The 24,451-nt window shown below is 34.7% G+C and overlaps 2 protein-coding genes across 2 annotated transcripts in view; both read right to left on the bottom strand.

The window, feature by feature from the left end:
• Positions 1-21,501: 21,501 nt before the first annotated feature.
• On the bottom strand, positions 21,502-21,915 carry LOC145268634 (uncharacterized). The gene has a single exon (XM_080124110.1). The coding sequence runs from the start codon at positions 21,913-21,915 to the stop codon at positions 21,502-21,504; it is 414 nt and encodes a 137-aa protein (XP_079980236.1).
• Positions 21,916-23,027: 1,112 nt separating this feature from the next.
• The window catches only part of LOC145268842 (short transient receptor potential channel 4-associated protein-like), a 97,949-nt gene continuing 96,525 nt past the window's right edge, over positions 23,028-24,451 (bottom strand). The window contains exon 24 of the mRNA XM_080124513.1: positions 23,028-23,402. Within this exon, the coding sequence (XP_079980639.1) occupies positions 23,244-23,402 (159 nt within the window). The 3' untranslated portion in view covers positions 23,028-23,243. The remainder of the gene's footprint in view (positions 23,403-24,451) is intronic.

Raw genomic sequence — 24,451 nt, forward strand, 5'->3', positions numbered from 1 at the left:
CTTTTTTTTAATCAATATTTTGCAGACTCCTGGAAAACAACAATTATACCTTATATAGTACAATATAAAATCATCAATACACATTTTTTTCTGACAATGAACATTAACTTCTAAGTAATTACATAAAACAACCTTCTTCAGTCCTTAAAAAAAATGTTCAAAAATGCCGTTAAAACTGGAAAAACAATGTTCACGATTTACAGAAACTGTGCATTGCTTCTGCCCTGAAAAAGAGCATCAATTCTTTTTTCTTTTCTTTTTTTTTTAACCATTTCAAAACAACCGATGGTCATTTTCTCTATAAACTTCTGCAACGGTGTAAATATTTCAAATCATGATTGACACAATTCAAAACAATTTCATTTGTGCGTGCTCCCGTTACACATTTTCTCACACACACACACACACACACACTCTCTCTCTCTCTCTCTCTCTCTCTCTCTCTCTCTCTCTCGCTCGCTCGCTCATCGGTCCATTGTTTTAAACAGAATAACGTAATTCTTTTTTTTTCCTTCTAATTTTTACATTAAGTGATATTTTTCTTCTGTTCATAACGAGCTTATTTCTAATACGATAAACATTTTTTTTCTTAACTATTTTCTATATATAAAGTTTTACATCCGTGTATCAGTGTGTCTTTCTTTTCTTTCTTCGTGAAAAGGTTGTATGTGTGTATTGCTTTTTTTTTCTATTGTTCTTTCTTTTTTCTTTTTTTCCCCCCAGATGTTTTATGTGTTTTTGTCTTTTTTTTTCTTGACACGTAATCTCCATTCCATTTTCAGGACCTGCTTCCACGTTGTATTTTTCACCCCAGGTTCGATATCGCATCGTCGATGCGAACTGGTCAACGGACACCAAAATCAATATATGTTGCATATTGATTTATATTAGAAGAGATGACATATTAAACGTGCCATGTGTTATCTAGTGGATGTAAGATATTGTTCTTTTAACAGACAATTAATAAACGTATGAATCGTATGTATGTTGTTTAGCTAGGAGGACATGATATTGACGTGTAAACCAAGTCATGTTGTATCCTGTGAAAACCATTAAAACAACTCTTTATATTTTTAGAATATAAATTTATTACAGTTGCCTCAAATGGTTTTCACATGATCTGCAGTTATTCTATATTTTCTATTCTTACAGCTCGCTCCCTAGCTGTCTGTCCAGCCCTGTCTAGACGTCTGTCCGCTCTCAATCCTCAACTCTCTGAATCTCTCCAAAACTAACTACATCACGTGTTCTCTTACGTCAACTAATTACGTGTCTCAGACCAACCTAATGTCCACAGCTAGTTATTTGTTTATTCAAAACCCCAAAATAATGTTTACATATATTTTTCTATTTTCACATTCCTTTTGCGATTTACACGTCAATCATTTCTTCCTCAATTTAATTGTTTATTCTTCTAATCATAATAACTGATCCAGCGAATATCCGTTGCTCAAATCAATTAAGAATACAATAACAATAATGTTTTGACCATTGACCCCGCTTGGCACAGTTAACAGATACTACGCTATGATCACATCCTAAAGGTCATAACATTACATTTGTATCCCTTCTGCCAAAATAGGGTATCCCATACTTTTTTTTTTTTTTGGACGATTACATTTACATGTTTTTATCCGTTCTTTCATTTTGTAAATTGTTGCCCAGAATGAAAATGATTAATATTCTTAGGTGTGGTCAAACAGAACTTTTCTTTTTTTTTAATTACATTTTCACCCCAAACAAGACACATTGACACTTTGGTGTAGAGGGCTACTATCAGGGGAAACAACTACTGGGGTACTATGTAGGGATTTTGGCAGCAAGATGTTGATTCACGTTGCACTTGAACTTCTGCATGTCAGTACAGTTGGGGAAGCAGTGACCTGGAATGGAATTCCAAAGTCTAGCGGTTCTGGGGAAGAAACTACCGGAGTAGAAAGATCTTTTACATCTGGGGATCTCTACAGTGTGGGGGTGGGATTTTGCAGCTTGTCGGGTCTGTCGAGGGTGTTCACGTCGTGGGGGCACAAGTGCTTGCAGTTCATCAGAGCATTCACCATCAAATACTTGTAGAACAGGCAAAGGGATGCAACGTTTCGTCGATGGGACAGAGGCTGAAGCTTAGATGCCAGTTTAGGGCCTATCAGATTTGCGACTCTCTTTTGAACCCTGTCAAGGAGCGAGAGACTAGTAGCCGATGCACCGGCCCAAATATGACAGCAATACTCCATACATGGGCGAATGGTGGCCTTTTTGAGGTACAGGATACTTTCGGGTGTTAGTAGTTTTCTAGCACGGTAGAGAGAGCCCACCTTGCTTGCAGCGGCGCTGGCAATGCCCTCGATGTAATTGTTCCAACTCATGTTTCCTGAGAGCGTTAGGCCGAAGAGTTTAAAGGATGTACTTTCAGATAAAGAGTCATTGGCCATTGCTATTGGTGGTAGAGAAGGTCTTATTGTAATTATTGAAGGAAACCAGTTTAGTCTTGGCAGCATTGAATGTGACCATCCATTTATGTCCCCATTCCACTACACATCGGAGGTCATCCGCTAGTGTTTCTGCCATTTCTTTAGATATGTGTTTATTTTTTTTTTCTGTCGTGTCTGCTATAGAGTGTGGTGTCATCAGCATATATACCCATCTCACAGGCAATTTTGTCAGGGAGGTAATTTATGAATATTAGGAATAACAGAGGTCCTAGGATAGACCCCTAAGGCACTCTCACATTTATATCATATTGTTTAGATGTACGACCGTCGAGGACAACCTGGATTTTTCTCTTATCTAAGAAGGGTTTAATTATGTTAAGTATTCTACCAGTGATACCGTATGATCTAATCTTCCTGAGGAGACCCCCATGCCATACCCTGTCAAAAGCCTTAAATATATCTGGAGCTACCGCTCTGCCCTCTCCCGCTTTGTCCAGTGAATGGTATATGCGTTCAGAGATTACAGTGAGGATGTCTGCTGTGGAACGGGCTTGTCTAAATCCATATTGTTGGTTGGTCAGAAGTTTAGCATCTGTAAGGTGCTGGACTAGAGCATGGTTAATTAGGTCTCAAATATTTTGGCAAAAAGTGGGAGGAGGCTAATAGGGCGATAATTTAATGGGTCAGTTCTTTCGCCAGAATTCTTGAATACTGGTACCACAGAAGCAGTTTTCCAACAGCCTGGAAAGCAAGATTCATTAAGGCATTTGTTGTAGAGTTTGGAGAGAACTGAAGCTATTTCGGCTGAGCACTTTTTTAATAGCACAGCTGGGATGAAATCGGGTCCACATGCTTTTGAAGTGTCAAAGTTTTTTATGATAGCATGCACTTCATGTCAACCCGAGCAATGCCGGGTAACCATGCTAGTATTATATATTTTTTTTCTTTCACTTCCCATCTTTGCCTCTCTTTCTTTTTCCTGACTCATTTTTTTCTTTTTCTATTTCCATACAAACCCTCATCCCCCACCCTTTCTTTTTCTGTCTTCCTCACAAATGTATTAAAGACCATCTCTCATTCTTAATGACATGTAATGTGCCATCCTGATATTTTTTTTTTTTTGCGATTGTTGAATCCTTGAATATTTTCATCACAGACTACAAACAACATCGCCTGAAGAGGTCTCTATTAGAGGTTACCAATAAGTATCTGACCGAAACATTCTTATGTATGTGTTGCGACATATTAATGGTAGTCTGTAGTGGAATGGTGACAAAAAGTAACGTTCAATGCTGACAAGACTAAGCTCGTTTCCTTTAATAAGAAACCGTCCCAACCACCAATAGCAATGTCCAAAGACACATTACCTGAAAGAACTTCATTCAAACTCCTCGGTTTAACGTTCACAGAGAACATGAGCTGGAACAGATACATTGAGAGCATTGCCAAGGATGCTGCAAAGAAGGTGGGCTCTCTCTACCATGCTAGAAAGTTACTTACGCCTGAAAGTATCCTGTACCTCTACAAGGCCACCATTCGCCCATGTATGGAGTATTGTTGTTGCATTTGTACTGCTGCATCTGCTACCAGTCTCTCGCTCTTGAGCACGGATTCAAAAGAGAGTCACCAAACTTGATAGGTCCTGAACTGTCATCTAAGCTTCCGCCTCTGTCCCATCGACGAAATGTTTAATCCCTCTGCCTGTTCTACAAGTATTTTAATGGTGAATGCTCTGACGAACTACAAGCCTTTGTACATCCTCGGCATAAATACGCCCCTTGACAAACCTGACACGCAGCAAAGTCCCACCCCTTCACAGTAGAGATCCTAGATGTAAGAAAGTCTTCTACTCTAATAGTTTCTTCCTTAGACTTTGGAATTCCCTTCCATGTTCCTGCTTCCTCATATGATATGCAGAAATTCAAGTGTAATGTAAACAGACATCTTGCTGCTCAACTCCCTTTCATGGTATCCCTGCAACTTATGTCTCTGATAGTAGCCCCCTACTTCGAAGTGGCATTGTGCCTTCTTTAGGGTGAAAATGTTAAAAAAAATGTAAAACAAATAAAAAGTAGGTAGTATATATATACACATACTACCAGGGCTACCCGGCGTTGTCCAGGTATTGAGCATTTTTTCATTGAGTAGTGTGTACCACAACATAATAAAAAAAAGACGAAGTAATTATTTCTTCCAGAACACGCTGTGCTTAAACACACCTGCTCTATCAAGGATATTGAGCACTTTGATAATCTCAAGTCGTCTCTCACTTCCAACAATAATTTGATGAAGAATGACACCATAACTGGAAGTAACCCCCTCTTACCTCCCCCCCTCCTCCTTGAATAAAAAGGAGGAGATGAAGTCTGGTAGGATTGTCTAATTAAGGCAGTCGCCAATTCATGTGATGATAATCTCAAGTAATCTCCCAGTTAACATAATAATTTGAAAAGGAGTGACAATCTCACCGGAAGAAACCCACAGCTTTTCACCCCTACTACTCGATGAAAAAAGGAGAAGATAATGTTTGGGAAGATTATCTCTTTTAAGCAGTCCCGAATCCATGTAAGGATAATTTCAAGTTGTCCCCAATTTAACAGCATAATTTGAAGAGATGTGACGTCATCACCGGAAGTTACCCTTTCCTCCTGCTTAATTCCCCCCCTACTGGAATAAACAGGAGGAGATAATGTCTAGGAGCATTGTCTCGATTAAACACTCCCCAATCCATATCCCCCCCCCTTTTACACCATAATTTGGAGAGGAATGACGTCATAACCCGAAGTTACCCCTCTGCCTATCACTTCGAAACTACTCGAATAAACAGGAAGAAATAACATCTGGGAGGATTGTCTCATCTAAACACTCACCAATCCATGTGAGGATAATCCCAAGTTACCCCCTTTTCCCCTACTCCAATAATAAATTATCAAAACTGCCGGCAATGCATGCGATGATAATTTTACGTCGCCCCCACCCACACTATAATGTAAAGAGAAATGTCTTGAATGACTCTGCTGTTTTTCCTGGTTACTGCATAAATACAAAATAAATACAAAGGCTTAATAGTAAACAACGTGTATGAATGGATTGAATTTGCGCATGCGGACAAATACAAATATGGCGGCTTGTTTGAATGAACAATTTGCATGTCAATTTGCTGATGTCTGTACGCGGTATCCATGCATGTAAACAAAGAATTTACTCGCTAGAAACCATCCTTGGTACATAAATATTATTTCCTGATAATTTCAGTGTTATGTGACCAGTAGTTTCAGAGTTTACCTGTTAGATATTTACACACCCACATACGTCTACTGTTTTATTTATATAGAGATAGAAGAAGAAGAAGAAGAAGAAGAAGAAATTTATGTGTGTGTTTTATTTTTATTTTTTTTATCTACAAGAGTATTGAGCACTTTCTTCAGTTTTTATTAATTACCATTTCTAATATATATATATATATATATATATTTAGTGGAATATTTAGTAATATATATATATATATATATATATATATATATAAAGGTGAAAGTGTCTGTCTGTGCCTGTGAGTGTGTCTGTGTCTGTACACTTCCCTACCAAACTACTCTGTCAATTTTCAATCTACAAACTCGAGATTTTACATAAGAGATATTGCGATTTTGGAAAATCTTTTCGGTTTTTGGCCAGAAAGTTCGACGATTTAACCTTTCAGAACTCTACGAACCTCCTCTGCCAATTTTATGTCAAAACACTTGAAATTTTAGATGTAGGGTACGTGGACATGGATCAAACTTTTTAATTTGATTTGAGCCCAAAACAATAAATGTTAAGTGGTCAAAATTAAGGGTCAAAGTTTTAAAAAAATTGACCTCTTTTGTCTCTACCAAATTATTCAGCCAATTTTTGGTCTAAACATTTGAAATTTTACGTAACATGTATTCAGACATAGTGAAGGCTTTTTAATCGGTTTTTGGTTCGACCTTTGTGGTCTCTAGCGAACTATTCAGCCAATTTTAGGTCTAAACATTTGAAATTTTGCATAAAGGGTATTCAGACATGCAGCAAAGTTAAGAGTTGACTTTTGCAGACTCTTCCAAATTTCTCCGCTAATTTCGGGTCTAAACACTTGAAATTTTAGATGTAGGTTACCTGGACAGGAGCCAATTTTTTTAATACATATACACACATATACATATAAATTTATGAGCAATACATAGGGCCCGGGCAAAGCCGGGCTGAACTGCTAGTATATCTATAAAAGTGAAATTGTGTGTGTCTGTGTGTGTATATTTCCCTACAAAACTACTCAGGAAACACCAGATTATTGTTAGTGAGCAATCGCTGGTGATGGCTCCTAGGGAGTACATAATAATAATAACAACAACAACAATAATAGTAAAAATGATAATAATAAAAATAAGATAATAATAACAAAAAATAAATTTATATATCTATAAAAGTGAAATTGTCTGTGTTTGTACACTTCGCTACCAAACTACTCACGCAATTTTCAGTCTACAGACTCGAGATTTGACATGAGGGGTATCGAGGTTTGGAGAAATCTTTTTAATCGATTTCCGTTCAGAAATTTGGCTGTCAAGGGGTTAAAGTTCAACGATTTGATCTTTGAAAACTCTACCAAACTCCTCCCTTAATTTTGAGTCTAAACACTTGAAATTTTAAATGTAGGTTACTTGGACATGGATCAAACTTTTTAATTTGATTTGAGCGCAAAACATTAAAGAGTTGACCTTTGCAGACTCTACCAAATTCCTCCGATAATTTTGGGTCTAAACACTTGAAATTTTAGATGTAGGTTACTTGGACACAAGTCAAACTTTTTAATATATATATATATATATATATATATATATGCACATAACATTTTGAACAGTACATGGGGCTTGAGCAAAGCCGGGTTGAACTGCTAGTATATATATATATATATATATATATATAAGAGCAAATAGTTAATAAAATATGTTAAAAAACACTTTGAAATGAGTTAAAAACATATTTAATCTGAGAAGGAAACACTTAATAAGTGGATAGTCCTTAATCCACGGAGTTTCGAAGAAATACTTTCCTTCTCATCAGAGGGTAGGAATTAGCAAAATGCGGGATCGGATTTTGCATGCAAAAGTATTTGATGAAACTGCAAGTAAGTCAAGGATCTTACTTGATAACAAAAAGTGAAGCAGAGGGAATATGGTGAAGAAAAAGGTGATTTCACGTGAATGGATATTATAAGCCCTATCTCCTATTTGGTTTTATCGAGCTTTTACATCTGGTTGAGATTACTTTATAAATAATAATTCTTTAATATTTATAATTTACTTTAGTTTTGCCATCTTGGATCATTTTGGTAAATTTAATTGTAATTTATATATATATATATATATATATATATATATATATATATATATATTAGACATTAACGATTCTAATTCTGGGTTCTATCTTTATCGTGAAAGGTGTATGTGAACGGGTATTATATATATATATATATATATATATATATATATATATATATATAAATATATATATTTTTACACAGTGATCACCACTTATCAAGGCCCGGAAGCCACTCAGGGATAAGGGTTATTGCAAGTACATATATATATATATATATATATATATATATATTAAAAGGAATTTAAGAAACATAACTATAGGGGATGAATTTGCAAAGGATTTAGAAAGGTATGGGTCAAACAGGAAAAAGAAAGAAAGAGAAAAACGAAAGAAAAAAATAATAGAAGGAGGGAAAGAAGGAAGGAAGGAAGAATGACGCTATTAGATCAAACTTTCCCAAGTGTGGGTCGCGACTCCCCAGTCCCCCATTCTACAGTCGATATGTGAAACGTGGAGAATGGGAGAGGGGGGGGGCTCATCCTTTTATTATATTTGCTAAATTATCAATAACGCCGGCCGATGTAAAATTATCGATTAGTGTCCAAAGCGTCCGCAGTAATCGACCAATACCTTTGAGTTGTAAAAACAACATCGATTACACACGAGAACAAAGACCAGTTTCGGTTAGTGGAATTGTTCCGTAAAAAAAAAAAAAAAAAAAAAAAAAAATGACGTGCGTTTCTACCGATTTATTTTTATTTTTATTTTTTTGAGCAATGTAAAGTCACACAGGGTTTGTATTACTGTACACATAGATTCGAAAAAGTTGTCAAAAAAACAAATATATAACAAATGTTATCAAAGACAAGATAAGTTACTTTTCTACCTAACTGGATATGTTTTTAGTGTTTTTATTTAATGTAAGATGGTTATTCAGCTCGAAAAACATACAGTGTTTACCGATGCATTGGAAAATTAAAAATGGCGCCCGACGATCTCTTTGACACGGTAAATTTGTGAAAAGGAGTTAAAAATAAAAAAAAACTAGACAAATACTGTTAGAAACTCGCTCAATATATGTTACCGTGACATAGGTTGATATATATTCGTTATCAAAACTGAATTGTACTAACTTAGTACAGATCAACATAAGTTCAAATATTTTCTTAGGGAAAGGCGAGGGAGTTAGATTGCTATTATAAAGCGAAATATTAATGGTCTCCTGTAGTGTGATATAGGTGAGTTGTTCGACTTAGGTTGATCCACCGTGTATCGACTGGGTATTTATTTGTTTCCCCACGAAACAAAATGTGACACAAGGTTGTTTTTAATGTGGGAGGAAAAAACAGCTCCCCTCAAAAGGGGCACTCTGGCTGCTTGCAAAAATAAAACTGCCTTAGTATAGAAGAGTTTCCCTCCTCCATTGACTGAGGACAATTAATTTGAGTGCAGCATCTTTGCAGATACAACACTTCAGCCACCAGTCCAGTATGAGTACCGGATATCGACTGTTTATTTATTTGTTCCAAACGAAACAAAATGTGACACAAGGTCGTTTTTAATGCGGGAGATAACCAGCTCCCCTCAAAAGGTTGGTTAATTGGTTGTTTTTGTTTTACAGCATATCAACCTTTTTCATGTTATTTAATGTCGAATCTAGTGATTTTGAGGAACAATTTTTAATGGAGTATATACTTTTTTTTTTTTTTAAGTCAGATTCTATTTAACCCATAGTTGGGACCCTAACACGTACTACCACTCCGGGTCAGAGTGGACCTGGGAGCAATGGCGATTAAAGGGTGGCCCCATACTCCCCAAGACCCTCAAGGTGGGGCCTCCTCACCATCGGATATAGTTTTAGGTCATATCCAGGACCCCCCCCCTCAAAAGGGGCAGTTTGCAAAACTAAAATTGTCTTAGTATAGAAGAGTTTCCCTCCTCCATTAACTGAGGACAATTAATTCGAGTGCAGCATCTGTGCAGACACCACACTTCAGTGACCAGCCCAGTACAAGTACCGGGTGTCGACTAGTTATTTATTTGTTTCCCACGAAACAAAATATGACACAAGGTCGGTTTAATGTGGGAGATAACCATTAAAATTAGTTAATTTCCTGATTTTTTGGTGGATTTTAAAGTAAAGGGAGGGGGTCAAAATGTTTATACATTTTGAGTATCGGCATTCATTTTGCACGTACCTAACGTCAGCCGTTTGAATACATTTATTTATTGTATAGGGAAAAATATAGGCCAAGCGGTTTTATAAATACGTATATATTTTTAAATAATAATGGTTCTAAATCTATATAATATAAACATAAATACGGAAATTGATAACAAAATTAAAAAAACGTTACTACCATTAACCATTTTAGCGCCTTTGAGCATCCGTAGAATTGACACAGAAAATAATGTGCACACCAAATGATGACGTCACCGGTATTGTGTAAAACTTTGGTGGTTTCACACATAAAATAGGGTGTCCCTATTTAAACAGTTTAATATTGATAACACGAAAATATAATCGCCCAAATTCCCCTGCCATTATCGTCGCGTTTTTCCTTTATTTTTGGCGTGTTAAATATGATATTGGAGGACCTGTACACACACCCTTTATATATTTTTCTTTTCATTTTTTTTTTTTTTTTTTCAATTTTGTCAGTGAATTATAATCGATTGGATACTAATCTACAATATCATCCCCACCTCCAGCTAAAATGCAAAAAAAAAAAAAAATCGGGTTTGTATTACTGTACACATAGATTCAAAAAAGTTGTCAAAAAACAAATATATAACAAATAAATGTTATCAAAGGCAAGATAAGTTACTTTTCTACCTAACTGGATATGTTTTCAGTGTTTTTATTTAATGTAACATGTTTATTCAGCTCGAAAAACATACTATGTTTACCGATGTACTGGAAAATTCAAAATGGCACCGACTCTCTCTTTAACACGGTAAGTTCGGGAAAAGGTGCTATAAATATGAAACTAGACAAAATACTGTAAGAAATTCGCTCATTATATGTTACCGTGACATAAGTTGACATATATTCGGTGTTTTTTAATAGTATTTTGTCTAGTTTATTATTTATAACACCCTTTCCCAAACTTACCGTGTTAAAGAGAGAGTCGGGCACCATTTTTAATTTTTCAATGCATCGGTAAACACAGTATGTTTTTCGAGCTGAATAAACATGTTACATTGAATAAAAACACGAAAAATATATCCAGTTTGGTAGAAAAGTAACTTATCTTGCCTTTGATAACATTTATTTGTTATATATTTGTTTTTTGACAACTTTTTCGAATCTATGTGTATAGTAAAACAAACCCAAAAAATCAATATTTCAAAAAGTTTTAGGGGGTGCTCACTTTCAAATACAACGGTCTACTAAATCGATCCCCTATATGCGAATCAGTTAACGACCAACCTGCGATTAAAAAGGCAAAATTCTGTCAAAAGACCAAACTGCTATCAAAAAGACCAAATTCGATAAATTTGGCATTTTTAAGGCCACTCTTGCAACTTTAAAAGGGCCAAATTTCGCGAAATTCGGCCTTTTTCTATAGCAGCTTGGTCTTCAAAACGTCGAGTAGTTCCAATATGAATGATCGATTTAAAAACGTTGTATTAGAAAATATTAAAAAAAAAAAAAAAAAAAAAAAAAAATGGGTCGAAGGGCGACACTTCAAGGCGGACTGACAAACGTCGGGTTTGCAAAAAAGAGATACTCTTTTAGCGACTTCCCCAACCGGGTCTGGTAAAAACAGTATGAAAATGTTTACGGGAACAAGTCAAACTTGGTGGGAGGCTGTGTAGGGGCGGGGGCTGTTGTGGCGGCCGCGACAACAACCCCCCCGCCCCTATACCGCCTCCCACCAAATGTAAACAGAAATTTTGTAAAATATTAAACAGTCCTTCTGCTCAAAACAGTTGATTAAACTGCATAAGCACCTGTTAAAAAAAACTATACAAGTTCTATAATTGAATATCCCCCTCCAAAAAAAGAACGAAAAACAAACCGGCAGTCCCCACCCCCCCTCCAAAAAAAAAAAAAAAAAAAAAAGGTGACCATAAAATGAGTGAATTTCTTCATATCTTGGAAACTACTTGTTTCTTGGAATTTTAAACGTTAGTAGAAATTTTAAAGGATTTTCCGTGGATGGAAAGAAAGTCCCCCGAAAAAAAATTGTGGCCGCAAAATGGATGCTCATTTTACGTTAAATTAATATAGAAAAGTGATCCCCCACTTTTTTAAAACAAACATTTCTTCATATCTTGGAAACTACTCGTTTTCCGAAATTTTAAACATTATTTTCGTTTTCAGCGACCCCGAAAACTTATTTGAGTAATAATTTTAAAGGAATTTTCGAGGGTGGAGTAATTAATTCTTCCTATTTACCTAATTTTTTTTTATCATTTATTTCCTACTTCGGCCGTAGTTTAAAATACTGATTTCTCCTCTGATTTTAATGACAGGTGCCCGAAAAAAATGGCGTCTCCAGTTTCGGTGATAAACTGTAGAAGTACCAAAAATTCATTTTCATTTTTAATGTTTTCATACTTTTTTTTTTTTTTTTGTTAAAAGAAAAAAATCTTCACATTTTTCTTAATTCTTTAAATTGATTTCAGCGCCCGAAATTCTCGTATAAAAACAAAACAAAAAATGAACGAATTTCTTAGCGAAAATTAGAATGACGAATTCTCAGACAGTATCAATTTCTCCATAACACGTAAGTATATAATGTTTTCACCTGAAATGCGTTGCTTGAATGGTAACAACCACCGAATTTTTAATTTAAAAAAAAAAAAGAGAAAAGAAAGACTATTTTTCAAGGGAGATTACTCTTTAAAACGTGTACGTAGTTACTTCCCCTTATTTTAAAACCCCCGTTTCTCAAACCACTGTGCCCACGTCGAGTTAGATTTGCTTTCGGCCTAAGATCAAAGTATTGCATCTGTTCTGTTTTTGGTTGGAAATTTTTTAGCTTTGTCGGCGGACGTTGTAGAGACTGCCCCCTTTAAATTCCATAATTTTCACCCACACCCCACTTTCCTTTTTTTTTTTTTTTTTTTTTTCCTGCTTATATCATCGATTACAGACTTAAGTTTCATATTATAAAAAAAAATTAAATATTTTATAATTTTTCACGTGGGGGGGTCACTTTTCAATTATAGCGTTGTACTAAATTGAACACGAACTTTGTGGCCATGATGAATAGATAGATACATACATACATAGATGGTGAGAGGGGGGTAAAAAAATCTTCCTTTTTTTTTTTTTTTTTTTTTTTTACCCCTTCCTTCCGGTCATACCAGAGAGAGAGTTGCCATTTTTTTATCGTGGTCACAAAGTTCGTGTTCAATTTAGTACAACATTATAATTGAAACCTGAATCCCCGCATGAAAAGTTATGAATTTTTTTTTATAATCTGAAACTTAAGTCTATAATCGATGATATTACCAAAAACGGAGTTAAAAAACGGAGAATTGTGGAATTTAGAGTGGGGGGGGGGCAGTCTCGACAACGTCCGCCGCTTAGTCCCATCTAGATTACCTCTTTTTTTTTTTTTTTTTTTTTTTTTTTCACCCCAAACAAGGTATATTGCCATTGGAACACAATGGGCTACTTTTGGGGGATCATGTCTAACGGTGGACTGTGGGGAGTTGAGCAGCGAGATATTTGTTCACATTACATTTAAACTTCTGCAGATTAGTACAGTCAGGGAAGCAGGAAGGATATTCCTGTGTATAGGAGCCCGGGGTGAAGCTATTAGAATAGAAGGCTTTCCCGCATCTAAGGACGTCAACAGTGAAGGGGTGAGATTTTGCTGCTTTTCAGTTAGTCAGGGGTATTAGGTCGAGGAGATACAAGTGCTAGGAATTCGTCAGACCACATTCCGCTAAAATATTTGTAAGACAGGCACAGGGATGTGACATTGCGGTGATGAGGCAGAGGTTGGAACTTGGTCGATAGTGCGGGATTTTAAACTCTTTTTTTAGACTCTGTCTAAGAGCGAGAGACTAGTGGTAGATGCAACAATACTCCATGCATGGGTAAACTGCGGCTTTATTAAGATATAAGACGCTCTCTGGTGTGAATAATTTTCTAGCAGGGTAGAGGAAACCCACTTTGTTTGCAGCAGCCTTGGCAATGTCCTCAATGAATTTGTTCCAATTCATGTTGCCTGTGGATATTAGGCCGAGGAGTTTAAAAGATGGCCTCTCTGGTAGGGTCTTATTTGTCATGGCAATCGTTGGTTGAAAAGGTTTCTTGCAATTGTTAAAGAAAAGAAGTTCAGTCTTAGTAGCATTAAATGTGAGCAATTATAACCCACTTTCTTCACACGCAAATGTATTTTATCTATCTATTATTATATAAAAGGAAGTTTGTCTTTGTGTGTACGTGTTTTGTGTGTGTGTGTGTGTACGTGTGTGTGTGTGTACGTGTTTTGTGTGTGTGTGAGAGAGAGAGAGAGAGTTTGTTCCCTATGGACTCCAAAACGGCTGTGCTGATTTTTATAAAATAACTTGGAAAACAGATATATGGGATACAATACTGCAGTGAAGTGACAGATGTTGAAGCTTGGTCGATAGTGCAGGACCTACTTTGCAGCAAACTTGGCAATGTTTTTAATATATTCGTTCCAGCCGATGTTTCTTGTGATTGTTAAGGAAAAGATTGAAGAATGGACTCTTGGGTAGGGTGTTGTCATGGTAATTGGTGGTTGAGATTTTTTTTTTTTTTTAGTCATTAAAGGAAAGAAGCTTAGTCTTAGTAGCATTAAATGCTAACAACCATTTATGACCTCATCCCACTACGAACTGCTGAGCCTCAGCAGTGCTGAGGGGGTGCAAGTTTGTCAAATCGCATTAAGTACTTGAAAAACAGGCACAGGGATACAACATTGTGGCGATGGGGCAGGAGTTGGAGCTTGACCGATAGTGCGGGAGCAATTAGATTTTAAACTGTTTTTTGGGGACCTTGTGTAAAAGTGAGAGACTAGTGGTTGATGTAATTTTTACCTTGTAAAGAGCCTGGCCTTCAAACTAAGATTTAAAAAAAATTGTTTTTAAATAAAATAACACTAATTTTCTTTTCTTTTTATATATATATATATATATATATATATATATAATTAAATAGTTATCAGAATTATTATTTTTTTTATTTTTTTTTTTACTATTATCTTTAATCGGAAGTTTACAATTAAGAGTCACTTTTTTTTTTTCACTTTAAGCTGGCGTATTAAAGGGAGCTAACTTTTCTTGCCTCCAAATATTTCGTCAAAAGAGTATTGTTCTAGTTAACAAGACCTAAGAGGAACTAAAAACAAAACTAAAAACAAATTTAAATCAAATCAACTTTTACCAAACGTAAAAACATCGGTAAATGATGAGATTACGAGAGAGAGAGAGAGAGAGAGAGAGAGAGAGGTATAGTAGATACAAACGATGCTAAACCAGACAGAAAAGAAATGATAACCCGCTTCCAGACTAGATAGCTAACTAGTTGTATTTTGTTTTATATCCCATTCTAATTTTTTTTTTTTTTTTTTAGCTAAGTTTAAATTTTATGAGGAAGCAAGATATGCTTTAAAATATTTTAGAAATCAAGGGAGATAACTCTATACAACTGCCAAGATTTCGTAATAATCAGTTAACGAACTTCCTAACTTCCGGCATAGCGCTACCGGAAGTGGTGACAAGACAAATCAGTTCTTCAATATTTCTATTGTGAAGCAATTTATTGAAATAAAATAAAAGAAAAGAACATTATTGAAAAGTATGCAATAGAAATGAACAAAAAACACAACTAGTCGCCTTATAAAGCTCAGTGTTTAGCAGGAGGACATCAAGTACCATTAAAAAAATTTTTTTTTTTTTTTTCAGTATTTAGCATGGCTCAACCAAGGATTGAACCCTTATCTCATAGTCTAATAATTAGTGAACTCTCTTAGTATCATGTCAAACAGGTTGGTTAAAGTTGATTTAATTTTATTAAAAATTTCTGAAAAAAAAAAAAAAAAAAAAAATCAAATACGTGTCAACATTTTTCCCATTGTGCTACCCTGCTTTGTCATGAGGTGACCTGTAGTATAAAACGCCACGACACGGACGTAATTATACAACTTAACCAAAAGTAATACTGGTCTACTTAAAGAGAGAGAGAGCACTAACCAGACTTCCACTGGAAAAGTGTGGAGTTTTGTGGGAGACTTTTTACCACCCAAACCCGAGAAATACCAATAGCCGACACCAGCGAGAAATCAATAGTAAGTGGCTATTAAGATAATGTGAAGTCACTTGCACTGATTATCAAGAAAGGTGTAGAACACTGAAAATCTTGAGAGAATCATTGTCACTCAGACTCCAGGAAACACCATATTATTGTCAGTGAGCAATAGCTAGTGATGGCTCCTAGTGAGTAAATAATAAAAATAATTTAAAAAATAATGATAACAAAAAAAAAATAATAATCATAGAGGGTGTCCCAAAAGAAGCTGATGGTTAAAAAAAAAAAATTCATAACTTTCTTACTTTTTTATATTTTTTTTTTTTAATTTTTTCAAATCATCTAGAGTAACCCTTCCAAGGTCATCATGAGTCGTTACATTACCGAGGAGCAGATATTTATCGTAGAGTTGTATTTTCGGTTGAATGAGTCAATATCAGAAACTCAAAGAGAATTTCGACGAAACTTCAACACAAGAATACAATAAAAGTTATGGTGGCTCGATTTCATGAGCAAGGGTCTGTATGTGATCTCCCTAAATCTGGTAGACCCCGTACGGCAAGAAGTGATGAGAATCGTCAGAGATTAGCAGAGAGTGTGGCCGAGGATCCATCCACATCAGTAAGAAGGAGATCAAGTCAAATTGGGGTCTCTCGATCATCTCTTCACAGAATGCTTCATGAAGAGGGCAAATTTCCATATAAAATTCAATTGGTGCAAGGGTTTCAGCCAAACGATCTGGAAAAAGGCTAGAATACGCCATGCAATTCCAAGATTTGGCCAATGGGGATCAAAACTTTCTCAAAAACCTCATTATGTCCGATGAGGTACATTTTCATAAGCAAAATTGCAGGATTTGGGGATCAGAAAATCCCCACGCAACAGCACAACGGCAGTTACACCCTAAAAAATGTATAGTATGGTGTGGAGTAACGGCGGATGAAGTAATCAGAATTGGTGGACATTTGAGTAACATCATTTTTCATAACTAAAATTAGACCTTGTGAAAAACATACCCTAGATTAAGTTGTGTAAATAAAATTAGAATAAGTAGACTATGATATCTTACTATATCTCAAAAAATCACGGAGAGGCTCATCTACCAACATATGAAAATTGGTAAGCATAACTTAAATATTGAGGAAGTTAATCGAATCTAAAATCCTTCAGCTTCTTTTCGGACATCCTGTACTATTAATAATCAAGTGGAAAAATATAATTCTTCTGTAACCTCGGGTCTGTCCAAGTGTTTTGTTCATTTAAAACTGCATTGGATTGGAGTTGCTGGTCAGGGTTTGGGCAGACGTATTATTAAGTCTGCAACAAATTGTTTCCCATCCATCATATTAGCGTTCGTTTTCAGTGTAAGATCTGCATTCTCCCTGGTCATGAAGGATAGTTTGCCCCACATCACGCAAAATAATGTTATTTATGAATTTAATGACCAATGCGCTGCTGTCTATGTGGGTCGAACCTCCTTGGACTTGCAGACACGCATCAACCAACATATACTGGCAGAAATTGGACAAGGCATGCCACATCATTTTCGCCCTTTACCTGCTCTGGAATCTGCCATCGGCTAACATCTAATTGAAAATCCAGCTTATGCCAATGACTATAAAATGGATTGTTTCGGAATATTACATTGACCCGATTCTCAAAAGCATTTAAAAAGACATGCCCTAGATTAAGTTGTGTAAATAAAATTAGAATAAGTAGACTATGATATCTTACTATATCTTAAAAAATCACGGAGAGGCTCATCTACCTACTTATGAAAATTGGTAAGCATAACTTGAATATTGAAGAAGTTAATAAAATTTTAAATCCGTCAGCTTCTTTTGGGACACCCTGTATAAATGTAAGTTCAAAACTGTTAACATCTCCAAAAACAAAATGTTACTGCTCAGCAAAACTGGAATATTTGATTTTCTTTTTTTTTTTTTTAAAAAAAAAAAAAAAAAAAAAAAAAAAAGAAAAAAAGGAAACATTTAATCAAATTTTGTGATTTTTGGAATATGACAAGCAGGTACATGATAAAAGTTTTTCTTTTATTTTTGTTTATCGACAATTTGAATAAACACCTTTTTTCTTCCCAGAATTATTCCTCTTATGCCGACTTCAGTTGTGTTATTAATGATAGTAAAAAAAAAAAAATGAAAAAAAATATATAAATAAAAAAATTTTTAAAATTAAATAAGAAAATAAATAAAAATAAAAACAAAAAAAATGAAAAAAAAAAATAAAAACAAAAAAATAAAAATAAAAACAAAAAAATGAAAAAATAAAAATAAATAAAAATAAAAACAAAAAAAATGAAAATAATAAATAAAAAAAATTTTTAAAATTAAATAAGAAAATAAATAAAAATAAAAACAAAAAAAATGAAAAAAAAAATAAAAACAAAAAAATAAAAATAAAAACAAAAAAATGAAAAAAAAAATAAATAAAAATAAAAACAAAAAAAAATGAAAATAATAAATAAATAAAACTTTTTAAATTAAATAAGAAAATAAATAAAAATAAAAACAAAAAAAAATGAAAAAAAAATAAATAAAAATAAAAACAAAAAAAAATTAAATTAAAAAAGAAAATAATGGTAAAAATTTACCTGATTTTGACAACTTCCTGAAAAGAGATGGGATTCATTCTTAGCAAACTCTCCCTCAATCTGGACTCTAAACCAGAAGTTTCAAAGATGAAGGATTTTCCTAAAGATATTGGTGGTACCTATTAGTGATGGAACGATTCCGATATTTCCCCCTCTCCGATTCCAATACAATTACGGATTCCAATTCTATATTAATCTCTAAATATTTAGATATAGACTTGTTAGTTTTCCTCTATTACCATAAAAACACGTTAAATGTGCTGATATTTTCCTACACGTAAAAACACACTTGGTGGATGTGATCTATCGATCTTAGTTTTACTGGTTGGTTTACATCAATAAATAATTACTATTTTATCGTTACCAGCAATTATAGATTTTGCTTTAAACAGAATCAAATAAAAAAAAAAAATAATTAAAAGAATCGTTTTGGCATCAGAAAATAGGCACAAAGCCAAGTACATCCAAGGATGGAATACTGTTGCCATATCTGGGTAGGAGCTGCTAAAAATAGCCTATCCTGCCTTGACAGAGTACAAAATAGATTTCGTGGATTAGTGGGGGATGCCCTTTTCTCTACCCTGCAACCTCTCTCCCACAGAAGAGACGTTGCGTGCCTATCCTTGTTTTATCGTTATTTCCATGGCAGGTGCTCGTCTGAACTCCAATCTCTGGTCCCCCCCTCGCCAATCTTTCACGAAAAGCACCCGTCTAGCTGAATCCACTGTGAAAAATTTCCCCCACTCTTTATCTGTGCCTAAATCAAAACGCGGATTCCATGAACAAAGCTTCTTTCTTAGAACTGCACGCCTGTGGAACTCTGTTCCGTCTGCCTGCTTCCCTCCGGACTACAACTTGGATGTCTTCAAGTCCAATGTTAACAAATTCCTAATGAACCGCCCCCTTAATTAAACACTTCATCAAATCTCCACATTAACGTAATGTACTTGCAATAACCCTTATCCCTGAGTGGCTTCCGGGCCTTGATAAGTGGTGATCACTGTGTAAAAAAAAAAAAAAAAAAAAAAAAAAATTAATAAAACCTCTTTCTAGAAACATCCTAGAAATCCGAAGTCCTAGTCATATTAATTTATTTTTATTTCGGACTATTATTCTCATCTTTATTAGGTTTTTTTTTTTTGACATTTCGGCCAACGATTGCTAGGAATATTCCTAGGAATCGTTGTCCGAAACGTTTAAAAAAAAAAAAAAAAAACACCCAACAACAACTAATAAAGATGAGAATGATAGTCTGAAATAAAAATAAAATTAATATATATAATGCTCATCTCAGAAATGAATTCCAATTAAGGAATAATATATATATCCTAGTTATATCTTCTGCAATACCCCCTCCGAGCCAATCTGCTAGACCTTGCTACAAGATGTGCAAATGACCCAGAAAAACTTTCCCAAAGATCTGTCATTCTGCAGCAACATCCTCTCCTTGAACCATTTTTCTGAACAATTGTGTTTCTAGCGCCTGCTGTTATGCTGCACAAACAAATGCTTCAGTGCTCTTAACCAGATACTCAGCTTTAAGCCATTGCTATGATCTTTTTTATCCGTCACATCTGCTTCATCCTGGAAGAATTTTCTATGCATCTTCCTTCCAGTTCCTCTGCCCTTTCTTCATCCACACGTTTTGCATACTCAGCCTTGGTTTCATCCGTTTCAACTTCGTTGGCCACAACCTTGAGCGATCACTTATCACTAGGGCTATGACAACAGCATATTCTTTTCATTGTTTTGACTCTCGAGTGTGTATCCGTTGATATCTTATATGGCTTTAATATTAAGTAATGTGGTTCTTGGTTGATTAACTGCGTCTGTGTGTCAGATATATATTGGAGTCAAAAAGAATGTTTTATCGTTATTTCCTTGGGAAGTGCTCATCTGAGCTCCAATCTCTGGTCCCCCCTTCGCCAGTCTTTCATGAAAAACACCCGTCTGGCTGAAACCACGGTCAACAACTCTTTATCTGTGCCTAAATCAAACCGTAGATTCCATGAACACAGCTTCTTTCTTAGAAGTGCATGCCTGCGGAACTCTCTTCCGTTTGCCTGTTTCCCACCTGACTACAACTTGGATGTCTTCAAGTCCAATATAAACAAATTCCTGATGAACTGCCCCCTTAAGTAAGACACTTTATCAAATCTCCAATACTAACGATTACTACGACAGTATCCCATTGAATACTGTACACGCAATAACCCTTATCCCCGAGTGGCTTCTGGGCCTTGATGTCTCCTCATCCCTAACACAATCTTTCACACTTATCAAGCCTCTCTCACCTTTTTTCTTCCAATACACCCAAACCACATGATTCTCATGTGGAATATACCAAACATTGCCAAAAATGTCCATGGCCATACAACTGTCAGACGATTCCAAAATTCCCACATTATACCTCAAAACACTGACAGACCATGCATTCGTCGTCTTGATCAGATTTCCTCCGAATAACTTTGACTTCACAAGATCTAAGATACTCCTTCCTGACTTTCTCTTTCATCTCCCTATTCATGATGCCTACACCTTCCAATATGGCCACATACTTACACCCTGTTCCTATTTCTTTCTCCATTTAGCAACAGTATCATTCCATTCGAACGCACTTTTATTTCGTTTTTCATCACCAATACTGCATACTTACTCGTCCTAAATTCCATCCTGACATCTTCAGAGTATGTCGCGATGAGCTCCACCAGCGTTTCCCTTTCCTTTTCATTCTTACCAAATAACTTTAAAGCATCCATAACCTGCAGGTGCTCAAAATGCCGGCCACCAGATCCAAAGGCATACTCCAGCTTACATCACTTCAGGCGGATGCTTAATAGCATCATCACCTTTACAAAAAGAGAGAGAGATAATGAATCTCTTTAGAATATGCCGACCACCCTAAGCACTGTATTGTTCGCTATCAGAACCGTTTTCCGTTGATCCATACTGCATTCCAGAAGCCCTGCAACATTTCCCGCAACCTTCATCATCGACAGTATTTCATGGATCCAGAAGTAATGGATCATGTCGTTCGCCTTCCTGTAATCGATCCATGCTACACTCAAATTCCTATTCTTATTCTTTGCATCTTGCAATACTGCCTTATCAATCATTAACTGATCATTGGTGCTCTTCGATCCGTGCCGGCAACCTTTCTGTTCATCAGGGAGAACACTATTGCTCAAAAGGTTGCCATAAACCTTATTTCGAAGATTCCAGTTAACAGCTTCCATATTAGTAGCAGACGTGATCAACCTGTAATTGCTGCCAGGCTGCTTCTGAATCACTGCCATCCTTCCTTTAACAAGCCAATCAGGTATAATAACAACAATAATAAACTCTAGATATTAATACAATCAAGGTGCTTCTACACTATTGGGACGAGATTTTGTAGTCGATAAATGGAGTTTTCTGATAAAAAACAATGGTTTACACTGATTTTTTTTGTCAATTCTAATAAATTACAATGGTAGGTTCCAAATTATGCAGTCGAAAATTACCTCCCATTTGAACTCTGTGTCTTACGATCGTTTTCATCAAATTCGATTTTTTAATTTATCTTAATAAATAATTTTCTACCTTATAGATTTGTGTAATTTTTAGATAAAATCTTAAAAATATGAGGAATACGTAGATACCATTGTTTTCATGTGAAATTTACTTTTACGATTTCTGAAAATCTAGTCCCAATTCTGTAGAAGCACCGAAATATCTTTGCAAAGGATTGTTCTGATAAGTGCAAGTTGTGTAGTTTAACTCCTGAAACAGTGTCACACATTTATTGGTGCGCGTTCTATACTTGTTACAAAAAGAGCACAAACGTCACCATGACAACCAGGTGCAAATCTGCACTGGAGTTTGTATCAAAAGTTTGGAATCCAAATGACGGACAAATGGTACCAACATTACCCAGACGGGGTAGTGGAAAATGAGGAGGTTAAGATTCTCTGGGATTTTATGATTCAGTGCGACCGAGAGATAACTCGCAGGAAACCGGATATTTAAGCTGTGAAAAAAAAAAAGACCAATGAATGCCAAATTACTGATGTGACTTTGCCCAAACGACATCAACTTAGCAGACAAGAGGAATGAGAAACTCCAGACCTATCAGAAACTGAGGGTGGAGATTGCTAGATTGTGGAATAAGAAAACTTCCATCGTGCCAATAATCATAAATGCGCATGGCTTAATCCCTGATGATTTTATGAAACGGTTAAACTCCTTACATCACTGTACCCCAGAAGTCAGTTCTGCTTTCCATCTAATTGACTCTTTGACTTTGCTCCTTTAACAACGGTCTTTTACACCAAAGTTAATTGAAAAAAAAAAAAAGAAAAAAAAAACATGTAAACCATCACAATACCATGAAATTAATGATCATAATAATAAAAATACAAGATTTGCATATTGGAATTCATTTTTTTTTTCATTTGTTAATTTTGTTTTTTTTTTGTTCACTGTTAAAGAAATTTATGAAATAAAAAAAAAATTCAAAGTTGTGCGGAGACATTATTATGTTAATGTTATTTTTTTTATGTTATTTTTTTTCTTCAAAGTTTTTTTTTTTTTTTTGCAGTTTTTGTTTTGTTTGTATTGTTTTTTTTTTTTGTTTCGGACATTCTCACGTATCTTTTTTTTTCCGATGACTAGCTGGTGAGGGCAGGTAGACGTGACGTGGTAGGGGACGTATGTAGTGAAGAATGGAAGTGTTAAGGTCTCGATCTTCTTCGACCAACGTGTTTACAGTCTGTTTCCAATAATCAAAACAAATCCTGGAACTCTGCGGAAGATAAAAATAAATCCCATTACATACAACAGAACATGAACATTACTTTTGTAAAATCTCAAGTGGCACAAAATCTGAAAAGTCAACAGAAAATTTTTGGTTGATAAAATAAGTCCATGGCCTTGTGCCACACTAAACCCTACTAAACTCGTAATTATAGTCAGCTAATGTACTTCCTAACTTCCAGCATGGTTGCTACTGGAAGTGCTGACAAGGCAAATTAGTTCCTTTACTTTTTTTTTCTCACGCCTTTATTTCCCATGTGTATGTACTTCTTTTTTTTTTATTTACATTTTTTCAATTGTTTTTTATTTAAAAACCATTGAAAAGTTTCTCAGTTTTATTTTGATTAAGAATTATTGAAATTTGTTATATTTTTTTTTTTTAATTATTGAAAACACTTTTTAATATCTTTTTAAACTATCTTGTGAATATTATGTATTGGACACATTTTTTTTTTATGATGTATGAAATTTTGTTATTTTGATTTCAATAATTTTATTTTGATTTCAATAATTTTATTTTATTTCAATAATTTTATTTTATTTCAATAATTTTATTTTTATCTCAATTTTATTTTGATTTGAATTTCAATAATTTTATTTTTATTTCAATAATTTTATTTTTATTTCAATAATTTTATTTTTATTTCAATAATTTTATTTTTATTTCAATAATTTTATTTTTATTTCAATAATTTTATTTTTATTTGGATTTCAATAATTTTATTTTGATTTGGATTTCAATAATTTTATTTTTATACATTCATAAACATATTTATTATATAAACTTCGATGTCTTCAAGTCCAACGTTAACAAATTCCTAATGAACAGCCCCCTTAAGTAAACACTTCATCAAATCTCCACACTAATGTAATGTACTTGCAATAACTCTTATCCCTGAGTGGCTTCCGGGCCTTGATAAGTGGTGATCACTGTGTAAAAAAAAAAAAAAAAAAAAAAAAAAATTCAAATAAAAAAAAAATTATTTTTAAATTTCGAAACAAAAAAAAAAAAAAACTAATTTTATAAACACAGTTATA

This window comes from Euprymna scolopes, chromosome 44 (genome assembly GCF_053919585.1).
Source record: "Euprymna scolopes isolate OS-2025 chromosome 44, ASM5391958v1, whole genome shotgun sequence".
In the NCBI taxonomy this organism is placed as follows: Eukaryota; Metazoa; Mollusca; class Cephalopoda; order Sepiida; family Sepiolidae; genus Euprymna; species Euprymna scolopes.

What these genes read in the sequence shown, in the direction of transcription:
- LOC145268634 (XM_080124110.1), bottom strand. Translation starts at nt 21,915, where the DNA reads ATGGCAGTGATTCAGAAGCAGCCTGGCAGCAATTACAGGTTGATCACG.